General features: G+C 41.5%; 1 protein-coding gene across 1 annotated transcript in view; it reads left to right on the top strand.

The window, feature by feature from the left end:
• The window catches only part of KCNH8 (potassium voltage-gated channel subfamily H member 8), a 218,259-nt gene that overhangs the window by 73,122 nt on the left and 132,007 nt on the right, over positions 1-13,130 (top strand). The window contains exon 2 of the mRNA XM_063128395.1: positions 3,741-3,974. Coding sequence (XP_062984465.1) covers positions 3,741-3,974 — 234 coding nt within the window. The remainder of the gene's footprint in view (positions 1-3,740; positions 3,975-13,130) is intronic.

The following is a 13,130-nucleotide window of genomic DNA, read 5'->3' as shown; positions in this document are numbered from 1 at the left end:
CTCCAGCTTGTCTGCGTCATTTGATCATAAAGGTTCTGAAATGGTTAAATACCCAACAGTTTGGATGCCCTAGCAAACTGAGATAGAGAAGCTTGCCACAGCCTTGTTGGGAGAGCTTCTAGGGTTCTGGGCCAATGGCTAGTCTTTCACCTATCATTGCAATGTGCTGAGGGAGGACTGCCAGACCGTCACCTTCTAGGCCTTATGACTTCTTTGTGATGAACCATGTAACCTCTGATACAATTCCCATCACATAGCAAGCTCACCGTGGGTGAATTAATCCATGATGAGTCATGGTGCGTGCAGGGTGCCATTTTGAATATGGCATATCATGCAGACCCAGAGATAGAGGGTTATGCAGGGGTTATAACCCTTGCATAACTCTACAACAAACCGAGGGTTGCCTCTGTCCCTTCTAAGCTGGTAGCCTTAAAATGTACAAGTCTGAGGAAGCCTCCCTTCATTCTAACAGAAGCCTTAGGGTGTACACTAAATAGCTGTAATTGTTATATGATTGTAAACTGCCCTGAGGGCATCTGCCAATTGTGTGGTGTTTAAATTCAATCAAAACAAAGCAAAACAGTATCAGCAGCAGTAAGCCTATATACACCAAGTGCTGGAGAACATGGGTAGGAGGGTGCTGTTGCACCGTTTCCTGCCTGTGTCCCGACAGCTGGTTGGCCACTGTGTGAACAGAATGTTGGACTAGATGAACCCTTGGTCTGATCCAGCATGGTTCTTCTTATGTTCTTAATGACCATTAATAACACATCCAGTTTATATTTTTTATAGATTTAAAAATTGTAAAAATTCTAACATTTAAGATTGTATAGCTTTAAAATTTTAGAGTTTTTACAGTTTTTAAATCTACTAGTGGTCGTTTGTTTTGTTTTTGAAGTGCTGTATCATGTACATTGCATTACCTGCCATTCAATTTAATTTAATTCAAATAAATAAATAATTCAAATAAATAAATAATAATTAAATTACAGTTCTCTTCCTTTAAACAGACTAAGATAAAATGGCAGCAGAGAGGAGCTGTACTTTGAATTGTCCCTTCTACACACACACACACACACACACACACCCACCCATGTGTGACACACCAGCTTTTGCAGCTGGCCTGTTTCTGTCTCTCCCCAGGGCTTGGGTGCAAAAATTACAGTCTTGGGAGCTGTCTTGACATCGTCTGTGCCTGGGGGTGTCAGTTAGATGACACAGCCACAGATTCAAAGCCACTCTGGAGCAAAGAGGTGAAGATGTGTGGCTGAAAAGTGGCAGACTTACTTCTCCAGCCAGGGTGAGGTCAGCCAGGCTCTTCCGCTGGTCTGTCTCCGCTTGCAGCCACTCTGGGGGCGTTCCTGGGTAGAAGGCGACCTCTTATTGGTCGCTGGAAGCCACAAAAGGGAGAGGTGGTGGGCCTGGCAGGCCTAATTGGCCACCAGAAAATCCACACTGCCTCCCCTTGTTAGGACAACTTGCCGCCACTGTGCATCCGGGATAGCATGGGGTTTGGCGACAGAGCAGTGCCAACCCAGATCCAAGAAGACAGCCCCTTGCTCTCCAGGGAAAATACCAGTGAGTTCAGTTATTAAAAGAACTGAAGCTACATTAAAAATAAGTCACTGATGCACATGTAGAACTTTTCTCTTTCTCTCTCTCTCCTCACTCCACTTCCCTGTGGCGGCAATCCTGTTCAGTAGTAGGAAAGGAAAGGAACCTCTCGTGCAAGCACTGAGTCATTACTGACTCTTGGAGGGACGCCAGCTTTTGCTGACGTTTTCTTGGCAGGCCTTATAGTAGGGTGGTTTGTCATTGCCTTCCCCAGCCATTATTACCGTCCCCCCAGCTAACTGGGTACTCATTTTACCGACCTCCGGAGGATGGAAGGCTGAGTCAACCCGAGCCGGCTGCCTGAAACCAGCTTCCGCTGGGATCGAACTCAGGCCGTGGGGAGAGTTTCAGCTGCAGAAACTGCTGCTTTACCGCTCTGCGCCATACGAGGCTCTGTAGTATACTGAGTAGTATACTCAGTAGTATAGTACCATTAAATTGTGACGCTCACCATGATAGCCCTCATAGCCAAGCCCACAGGATATATATCCTACTTTATTATTATTTATACTCAAATGAGCTAACACTGATGTTTAAAAACTCCATCATAAAACACAGGCATCCAAACCACTAATTAAATCTCACAATTAAGTTTACTCGGCATGACTCCAGTTCTATGCATAGTTACCTGGGGGTAAGTTCCATTGAACTTGGTGGTGGCTACTACTAATTGTATAGGCTCAAGTTGTAAAACATAGGGCTTTATCACATGAGCAAAATAAGGAACGCTTGTGACTGGCCAGTCACAGAAGTTCACGGGTCTTTTTGATGACATTGGCAACAACCAGGATGTCTCCCACAGTTCTCCCCTTATTTATTTATTTAAAAAATAACACAGAGAAAAGCTGTAATATTGGGTGATCATATGAAAAGGAGGACGGGGCTCCTTTTCAGTAGGTGTCATTTGTATATATGGAGAATCTGGTGAAATTTCCTCTTCGTCACAACAGTTAAAGCTGCAGGTGCCCTGCCCTCTTTTAAATCTGGTCACTCTGGTATAATCCTGCAGCTTTAACTGTTGTGATGAAGAAGGAATTTCACCAGGTGCTGCATGCATACAGATGACACCTGCTGAAATTCCCTTTTCTATACAATTGTTAAAGATACAGGAGCCCTGTCCTCCTTTTCATATGGTCACCCTATACTGTAAAAAACCCTTAATGGCGTGAAATAGGCAGTGTCTAAAGTGGCATTAAGCTATGAACTTGCCCAGGAAAGACTTTGATTGGAAGGAAGAGAGGGTTGAAGATGGTTAAATGCCTCCCTGCAACAAAGGGAGGCATATCTGATCCCCTACCCCACCAAGAGCACTCCTTTAAGTTCAGTGGGGCTTACTCCAAAGTAAGTGAACCGTGGGGGATGTAGAGAGTTCTATAAGACCACAAGAACAAGACCCTTCATTTTGCTAGATTATAGTTGTGCTAGGTTTAAATCCAATGTGATTCTTTTTAATTATTTTTTCTTCTTTCTGTTGGTTTGTGTTAGTACTTCCCATTTGTCTACTCAGGAGTAAGTCCTATTGTGTTCAATGGGGCTTACTCCCAAGTAGGTGTGCTGAGTGTTGCAAATTTAGAAGTAAGTCAGACGAACACAAGACTCCCCCCCCCTTGCACACACGCCAGGGAAAAAGAGAGGTGCTCCCTCGATTCAAATGTTTCTGCCATTTAAAGGAGCCTTGGGAACAGCAGGATCTTCCACCTTGTTGCCCCTCTTTTCCTGCGTAATCCTGCCCATATCAATCATGCCAAAGAACCAGATCTTTTACCTTGTCACTTCTCTCCTCCTGTGTATTCCAGCCAATATCAATCATGCTAAAGAACCAGGAAGCACAACAGCCCCGGGTAAACAGCTTGATTTCCCTTAATGTAGAGACGGTCACTTTGAACTTTTACAGAAGATCTTCGGCCAGTTGAAATGACCTTTAGCTTTTAATTAAAAATGAAAATAATCTTGCAAAGAAATACTTCCATTTAAACTACTAGCCTGAAGGAGGAATCCTATCAAAGAAAACAAAAGAAATAGCCAACCTCTATTTGATTATATTCCTTCCTCTCTGAATTCCTCTATGCTAATATGTCACAAACAATAGTAATTTATAAATGTTTTACTTTTTGTTTTTTCTACAGATAGTAACTTCATCCTTGCAAATGCTCAGGTGGCTAAGGGTTTCCCCATAGTTTATTGTTCCGATGGCTTCTGCGAGCTCTCTGGATTTGCAAGAACGGAAGTCATGCAGAAAAGCTGCAGCTGTAAATTTTTATACGGTGTTGAAACAAATGATCAGATGATTCTTCAAATTGAAAAGTCACTGGAAGAAAAGATAGAATTCAAAGGAGAAATAATGTTTTATAAAAAGAACGGTGAGTATTATTTCATTCATCAGTGCTCAGTTAGTTCTACACACCATGAATGTAACCTTTATTATTCAGTGCAACGCTTATATAGCATCCACTTAAACATTGTTTTTGCATTTGAATGTTCAAAAGGCCACAACTCGATAGTGTGCTTTGAAGTTGTAAACTGCATTGTAAGGTTGTGCTAAATTTAGTATAAGATGCATTATAGATTGTCAACAGTTTTGCCTTGTACTTCGGCATTGACAAGTCTTTATGGAAATGTGCAATTTGAATTCATCAGGCAAATGCATACATGCAAGCTGATTTACACTGTATTTCACTACTGGATGACATACCATTTCAAATTCACTGCTGAATTTGGGAACAACCTTCATTGAAAAGTATTGTATCAGAGATGGGGTAAGGTGGTACGAAAGCTAGTACTTGATTTATGATGACCATGGTATAACTGCTAATCAGTATTTCATTTTGCAATCACAGAATAATGAAAATGCATGTTTAGAAGGAATTCTACAAAACTGTATTTTGCTATCAAGTCACTTTTTAACTACCTTTTACATATGTTATATTAACTTTGCTGGTCTGTGACCATAATAAATGAAATTATGATGAAAATGCATGTTTGAGCTTACCCTTGGATATCCAAGGCAATATATACAATGAGTGTTACAGAGCTACCATTAAATAAATAAGTCCTGGATGGCTCTGAACTGTGTGGTCCCAGCCCTCTTGCTACCTGCATTTCAAACACTTCTTTCTTACACACCTGATCACAGAATTTACAAACAAGCATGTTTTCCAGATTAGCAGGCTACAGGTAATACTGTATCGAATCACAATAATATTATTTTACCGTTAAAATTACAGTTATCCCTAAAATTTCAAAAGTGAATTTGGAAGGTTCTGTTTGGTATGGCAAGGGGAATTTTAATGGAAATGAAAAGATTAGAGAATTTTCTGAGGGTGATTTCATATGTCTGTACTTGTAACCCACGTAAAACATTAATGCAGGTTGTAAGACTCTGTGGATATTACAATATGGAAATGTGTTGCTGTCCCTTTAAGAAATAAACTAGACATGTCAAGTTAGTACTGACATAAAAGGAAGAAAGACAAGGAATACTCTGTTTTTTCTTTTTTTTAGTGGACTTCAGATATCATAGAAAAATTATAGATGGCATTATCAATGTCAGAAAAGGAAAGAAATCAACATCAATGCTGAGAAGAAAATGTTTCATCTCTTATTTGAATGAAATATGCATCCTAAAAAAGTTTGTCTTGAGTTTTGCATTGATGGAGTTCTGTGCAATTTTATACACATATAAGAACATAAGAAGAGCTGTGCTTGATCACACCAATGTCTATCTAGTCCAGCATTACATAAGAACATAAGAAGGTCCATGCTGGATCAAACTAAGGGTCCATCTAGTCCACCATGCTGTTGACCAGGGACCCACAAGCAGGACATGATGCAACAGCACCCTCCCACCTATGTTCCCAGCAACTTGTATATATAGGCTTACTGCCTCTGATACTGGAGGTGAAAAGAACACTGTTCACACCATGACCAACCAGCTGCCCATGGGAAATCCACAGACAGGACATGAATGCAACAGTATCTTCCATCCATGATCCCCAACAACTGGTGTACAAGGGCATACTGCCTCCAATACTGGAGGTAACACATAGCCATCAGGACTAGTAGGCATTAATAGCCTTCTCTCGTAATTTGTCCAACCCCGTTTTAGAGCCATCAAAATTGGTGGCCATCACTATATCTTGTGGTGGTGAATTCCATAGTTTTACTATGTGCTGTCTTATCTGTCCTGAAGCTCCTACTAATTAGCTCCACAGGATAATCCTGGATTCTCATATGAGAGAGGAAGAATAATGTCTTCCTATACATTTTCTCCACACCATGTATAGTTTGTACATCTCTATCCTGTCTCCCCTTCCTTGCTTCTTTTCTTAACTACACAAGCATTTACATTTTAAAATTAAATCTTTACTTACTGAATCAATTCATACCAAAGAGGGGGGAAATAAACTGTTTATAATACTAGGAGAAAAATCTCCCTTCTTGCTATTACAATATAGAATGAAAAGTGGGAAGTTTAGTGTTGTGCCTAGAGCATTAATGGACTGTATCTTTTAAAATGCTGCATCCTACTGAAGCTTCTTGAAAGTTCAGGAGAATCATGCCCTTTGATATAGTATTAGCATTCAAAGGAAGACATGACATTGAGTCTCCAAACCATATTCCTGAAAATCGATTCAAGGAAGCTCATGTGTAAATGATTAATAATTTACAAAAGCTGCCTGAAAACAAGTAATCTTTTGCACCAATACTTTCAGAGCTATTATTGCATGTCGGGGAAGAAACATTACAATATGGATGGGTCAACATTCATGACTAGGACAGAAATCTGTGTTCATTTAAGGGGGAGGGGTCTGATTAATTTTAATGAACTAGGCTGTTCAGCAGCAATAGCATTCCAAGAATGGGAGAACTAGGACCAGGAACGCTAACCTGTTAACTTAAGCATTTTTAGGCAACCAATTAAAGGAAAGGAAAGATCACATGCCAGTGGTAGATAACATGCTTATGCAGAAGGTTCAACATTCAATTCCTGATATATATCCACAGGACCAGGTAGTAAGTGATGGGAAAGGGCTTTCTTTACCTGAAATCCTGGAGAGCAGATACAAGGCAGCTTTCTATGTTCTTAAGAAAGCCACTTAAATGTGCATGGAATTGCTTTCCCCTCCCTTGGGAAGAATGGGAGATGTGATCTGCAATATCCAAGTGTCAGAGATATAACATTGTTTGGCAGTGAGAACAGAGCCGTTATAAGCCTGACTGTCCTCCACATGGCCTCTTCTTCAGCATGGCATCCTGCCCACCTTCCCTGGGCATTATTGTGGGAATAGCCAGCTGCCCATTTGGGGGCTGATAGAATTTATTTTTGGTGCTCCTTGCTTGGCTGACAACATAACTTTTTTTAACCTACTTCACACTATTGGGCCATTGCTAGACCTACTGATAATCAGGTGGTGAGGAGGGGCCAGCCCGCGCTAGAAGTACCACGGGCTGTCGCTCCAATCCACATGTCTGATGCGATGGGCTGCAGGAAAGCCCCTTCGTGTCCGCCATTTTGTTTGCAGTGTTAAAGGGCCAGGTGTGCAGGAGCACACCAGCGGCAAAGGTAAGTCTTTTTTTTAAAAAAAAAATCATTCTCCCTGCTCCCCCCCCCTACCCTGCCCTGCCCTCCCCCCTGGCTCCGATCTCCCTGCCCTACCCTGATGGCTGCAGCACTCCTGTGGAGTTCTACGCCCCATCCACTGCTTTTCCCGGCTACTCGCGAGTAATTGCGGTAGCCAGGAAAAGCGGCGGACTGGTCTACATGCTCGCGGTCTAGGGCTCAGCCCGAGACTGTGGGAAATACCGGGCTACAGCTGTAGCCAAATACCCTGCAGCAAGAGAGGGTTACCCCTGCCTGACCCCGGGATCCCCTGTGTGTCATCTGGACACACAGGGGCCAGCCCAGGGTTTACCCGGGGCTAAACCCTGGTTTAGCAACAGCATTACTCTCTGAGCTGAGTTTTGACTGAGCTAATTAGTTCAGATGCCTATGAGCATCATAAAATGGTGGGGAGGAGTCATGTTTCCTTACCATCAATTCTCCTCCCCTGCTTTTGTCCCTCATTCTTCCTGGAGGGAAAAGAGGAAGGAAACAAAGACCACATGGCCCATTCAGGGGCTGTTTTTATTGCACCACTTTTCCTGCACACAGCAGGAGATTGCAACACATTCCATTTTGGAAAAAAAGTTGGATTAAAAAGGGTCTGTTTTGCGACGGAAAAACAAGCAGAAGGAGCCGGAGGTGTGCAGGAAGCTGACGATGACATCTAAAGGACGCACACACGTCCGTAAGTGGGCGGTAGCGAGCATGTGATAAAACGCTCATCAGATGAACCTTTAAGACACAGCTTAATGAAGAGTGCAGGCACTCAAACAGGTTAAACATCCTGAGGCACCAGCCAGCTTGAGTGGATGGGTGATGGGAGGTGCCCTTGTGCCAGGTGTAACAAAATTAAAGATCTGCTGGATTTAGCCTGGATGGAGTGTGCTTTCTGGGAGGAACCAGGAAATAGTTGAGAACCAAATCCACTGCTTCTGGCATGAGGAGAGAGAGGCCACAGCATGAGAGAGGTCTGTAGAGGAGCCTTTAAGTAAAACTTGGAACTTTCGTTCCTCACAGAACTTTCTAAACTTTTATTTAGAAAGCAGAGTCTGGTTCTGTGAGGTGCAATCCACCAACTTTCAAATATGGTGACAGTGTTGACTAGATCCTAGAGGGAAGAAGCATAACAAACTTTGAGGAGAGAGAGAGAGAGAGGGAGAGAGAGAGAGAGAATGTAGAGTTCTACATTCTAAGCCTGCAAGCTCAGAATGTAGCCCAAGTATGGAAAAATTGGAAAGAGAAGTTTAATTTTTTTGTGGATATTGCAATGGCAGATAAAGACGAGTCTGTGAAAATGAAACTGATTCACTATTTGGAGAAAGCGGGGAGGAGAGGAGGGGAGAAATAAGGAAGATGCTATGTGCAAACATTCCCCAAGCACAGTATATTTTGGCTACAATAATAGGTTGCTTTGATGCCTACTGCAACCCCAGAAGGAATTAAACAGTGGAAAGATATAGCTTTTTCAAGCAGAACCAAGCAATAGAAGACATTGAGGTATATAGCACTAGTTTAAAGATGTTAGTAGCCAGTTGCAATTTTGGAGTTATCAAAGACTCCTTAATAAGGAACTGGATAGGGCACATTACAAGTACAAGAGAGATTGCTGAGTAAAGCAGACTTGATCTTAGAAAAAAGCTTGTAAATTTCCAGGGGGGCTGAGTTGTCCAAGACAGGATTAGAGGCCTGGGAGGACAGAGTGGAACCTGTCCATATAGTTCAGAAGAAATAAACTGAAAAACTGGATATAAGGACAACAGTGAACACTATGCAAGTACTGTGGGAAGGAAGACAGAAGAGAAAAAGAGACAAAAAGCTTATGGGGAGAAGTGCCACAACTTTGACAAACTTAACCACTATGCATCCAAATGTCTATCAGAACAGAAAAAACCCAAAGCTAGAGTACACGCTGTAAATATCGAAAGTGACAGTGAATATGAAGACATTCTGTGGGTAACAAATCAAGTAGCAAACCCACTGCAGGAAAAGCCAACAGGACAACATAAACAACAGCATGCAATTTATTTATTTATTTATTTTATTACATTTATATACCGCCCCACAGCCAAAGCTCTCTGGGCGGTTTACAACAATTAAAAATAGTAAACATTAAAAGTATACAAAATTTAAAAACCATCAAAAACATAAAAAATAGTATACAAACAACAGTATCCATTTAAAAACAACAATTCTGGGGTCCATTAAAAACAAACTTAACGTTGTTAAATGCTGTTAAAATGCCTGGGAGAAGAGAAAAGTCTTGACCTGGCACCGAAAAGATAACAATGTTGGCGCCAGGCAAGCCTCATCGGGAAGATCACTCCACAGTCGGGGGGCAACCACTGAAAAGGCCCTCTCCCTTGTTGCCATCCTCCAAGCTTCCCTCGGAGTAGGCACTCGGAGGAGGACCTTAGATGTTGAGCTCAGTGTACGGGTAGGTTCATGTTGGGAGAGGCGTTCCATCAGGTGATACATGCAACCATGTATCTGGGGGATAAAACATTACCATTTCAATTAGATGGTCGTACCAGTTGCAATATTATCCCCCATCCATCTAGTGAACCCCAATATTCCATTGGAAGAGTCCAATCAGTGTTTAAGAATGTATAATAACAGTACATGAAAACGAGTGGGACAATGCAAACTCAAAATCTCTAACCCAAAGACATACAAGAAATAGAGTCTGTAGCTGTAGGTGACCACAGAGCAGTACCACTGTTAGGCCTTAAGGTGGTCCAGGCTAGGAAACATATTGACAATCAGGTGATGCCATAAATTCAAATGAGGAACAAGCATGTAACCAGCAGAGGATCCTACAGAATGAGACAAGCAGAGAATCCTTGCCATGTGCTGACCATGGCAGAGAACCACCAGACGAAAGCCCAGGAAAAATGAATGCAGAAGAAGAGATTGCAGCAATGACACACCCTGAGGCTATAACAGTAGTGACACACTCCATATACAGTTTTCAAACCATTTTCAAAGTGTCATATCCTGCTTCTTGTAGATCTGACCATAGTGTTATATCCTGCTTTTTATTCCACATTTGTAATGATTTGACACAAGATGGTAGATTTCCATGGTAGATTTCCATTACTGCCCTTATCTAGCAAAAAAAATGAAATTGGGTGGGGGTGGGGGCAATAACTATTATTAACTTCTTGCCTCTTGTAATGAAACTTGGGGCTGTGTAAGTTTTTATAAGCAGTGCCAGACACTGCAGACATTTTAATGTATTTTATGGGCTATTTTAGAAGAAGTAAATTGCCTTGGGACATAACTGTAAAAAAATGAAATAATATGAGACTGTTCTGTCCATTTAAACATAGAATCTGTAGCAGGATTTACTTTTCTAATTGACAGCCCTGACATACTTTCAGTGCAGCCTTGCTAACAAATAGTGAATTCAGGCATATATCTGAATTCATAATACAGGGCGTTTAAAAAGTCAAATAATAAGCACACAAATAGCTGTCAAGAAATACAGCAAGTTTAAAACACAGTGGTTATATTTTGTTATATAATTTCCTTCTATTAGATTTCAAACACTTAATCTAATACAACATTTATTGCATTTTTTACCTGGCAAGTCCAAAACTCAAAAGTTTGAATTCAGTCTTAAAATCTGTATGATACCTTTTGCCAGTTGCCTTACCTGGGCTTAGATCATGGATCTGCCTTCTTTGAGAGTAAGGGCTTCAATCATGAAATGTCCTCTGCATGATGTTTGGAGCCCCCCTACCCCCTACCCCCTACACACACCACAACTCACCCCATTCAGCACAGCCTCCTAACTCTCTGCATCACATTTTGGAGGGGCTGTCATGGAAAGGAAGGCGCAAGGAAGTCCACTTCCATCGTTGCTGTTGTTCCAGCCTAAATCAGGATCTAACCTACTATCAGTATGTTCAAGATTTTGTTTTGTTTTGTTTATACTTAACAAATCTTTTAAAGGTACTCATCTATACCTTGTATTAGTGTCAGGATAGGATATGGCTGCTATGAATTTTTCTTTGTTAGGCTGGCCAACTGTGCATCTAGATGAGGCTTTTATTAAACAATCAGATTGCCTCATTCATGGAATATTACGTCTGCCCAATGTCATCGACTTCAATTTGTAACCTTCCCATGCTTTCTCATCATTTCTTTCATTCTTATTCTTACTGGGAAAAATCCACTAGAGAAGAAAAGTCAAAATACTTGCACAATGTCAGGACGCGGAATAACGGGCTCAAGTTAAAGGAAGCCAGATTCCAGCTGGACATCAGGAAAAACTTCCTGACTGTTAGAGCAGTACAACAATGGAACCAGTTACCTAAAGAGGTTGTGGGCTCTCCCACACTAGAGGCCTTCAAGAGGCAGCTGGACAACCATCTGTCATGGATGCTTTAGGGTGGATTCCTGCATTGAGCAGGGGGTTGGACTCGATGGCCTTGTAGGCCCCTTCCAACTCTGCTATTCTATGATTCTATAACTGTTAGTGGTAGAAGCCCTCTGTCTGGAGACACCTCATGCCAATTCTTGAACTCTGTAGTTCTGCCTCCAACTTCAGAAAATCCAGAAGATACGTATTTAAGTCAGGATCTAGAGAACTGTGGAACTATCTCAAGAAGGTTTAGGGCTCATCTTTTTCAAATAATTTTGGGAACTGAGCAGTAGTGGGGGGACGGATGACAATTTCTGATATGGAATAGAGAGCTTCAGTTCAAACAAGAAAAAGTAGAAAATTCCTCATGGCATGCACAATCCCTTGGGAGTGCCATAAGTAAGTCTTTGGATTTTAACTTTAGACATTGTCCACATACTGAGGTCCATGCTTCTTGACCTCCCATTTTTATTGCATTCATTGATTCCCATTTATAACCTGCCTTTTCCCCCATGGAACTCTAGAAGCATTCATAGGGGTTCTTATTTGTGTGTGGACAATTGGGTGGTGGTATTTTGCTGAATACTTGAACTTCTCCAGCAATTTGGTGTGGATCCCAAATAAGAAAATTGTCACAGAATTTGTCAAAAAATTGTTCTTTTTCTGAGAATTTTTTGCTCAGCTCTCTTTATTTAGTATCTCCATGTAGCAGTTTTTCAGGTGTGCCTGTTGTACAAAAACATGCTGTTCATATTCCAGCAAGAGTCCTCACTTGTGGTTCTCTACCTTGGTCATAACAAACTTAAGTCCCATTGATTTCACCGGTTCTGCTCTAAGAATGGCTGAAGTCTGAAACCAACCCAGTGTGTTAGGTGGGAACGGAGTACAGGCATGGAAATCAAATGACATGGAGGTGAGAAAGAACATTGGCTGTAAATGGGATATACTTGAGGAAAACTGTTGAAAGAAGGTAGATAAGGAAAGAACATCAGAAGAGCCCTGCTGGATCAGACCAAGGGTCCATCCAGTTCAGCACTCCATTCCCACAGTGACCAACCAGCTGTCGACCAGGGACAGCACTCTCATGCCCATGTTCCCCAGCAACTGGTGTATATAGGCATAATGTAGTAGACTTCTAAAAATGTTATATCTGTGAATAGAGTAATTTATATGCATGGCTTTTCTTTTCTTTTTACACTAGAGCAATTGCTATATTGGGAAGTGTTTTGTTTTGGGGGTTGTTTATTAAATGTGACTTTGGGCTTTGTTGTATTTTTTCTGCACTTCTGTAAACTGTGAGCTTGTAGAGTCCAGTAAGGATTCAAAATATTTGAAGTGATCATATTGAGTGTGGTCAATGAAGTATTTTGTGTAACAAGCAGTGGACTTTTGTGAAGTCAGGAATATTTGGTGTATGAGTTGGTTTAGAATGCATAGACTTCAAACTCTGTGGAAAATTAAGGAGTAAATTAGGTTGTTTCCTCCCCTCCCCTCAGAAGAGGCCCCAACCTTGTGGGGAAATACTTTTCATGTGGTGTGTGTGCACGT

This window comes from Elgaria multicarinata, chromosome 1, assembly GCF_023053635.1.
Source record: "Elgaria multicarinata webbii isolate HBS135686 ecotype San Diego chromosome 1, rElgMul1.1.pri, whole genome shotgun sequence".
NCBI classification, from domain to species: domain Eukaryota; kingdom Metazoa; phylum Chordata; class Lepidosauria; order Squamata; family Anguidae; genus Elgaria; species Elgaria multicarinata.
This window is presented reverse-complemented; position numbering and strand designations above follow the sequence as displayed.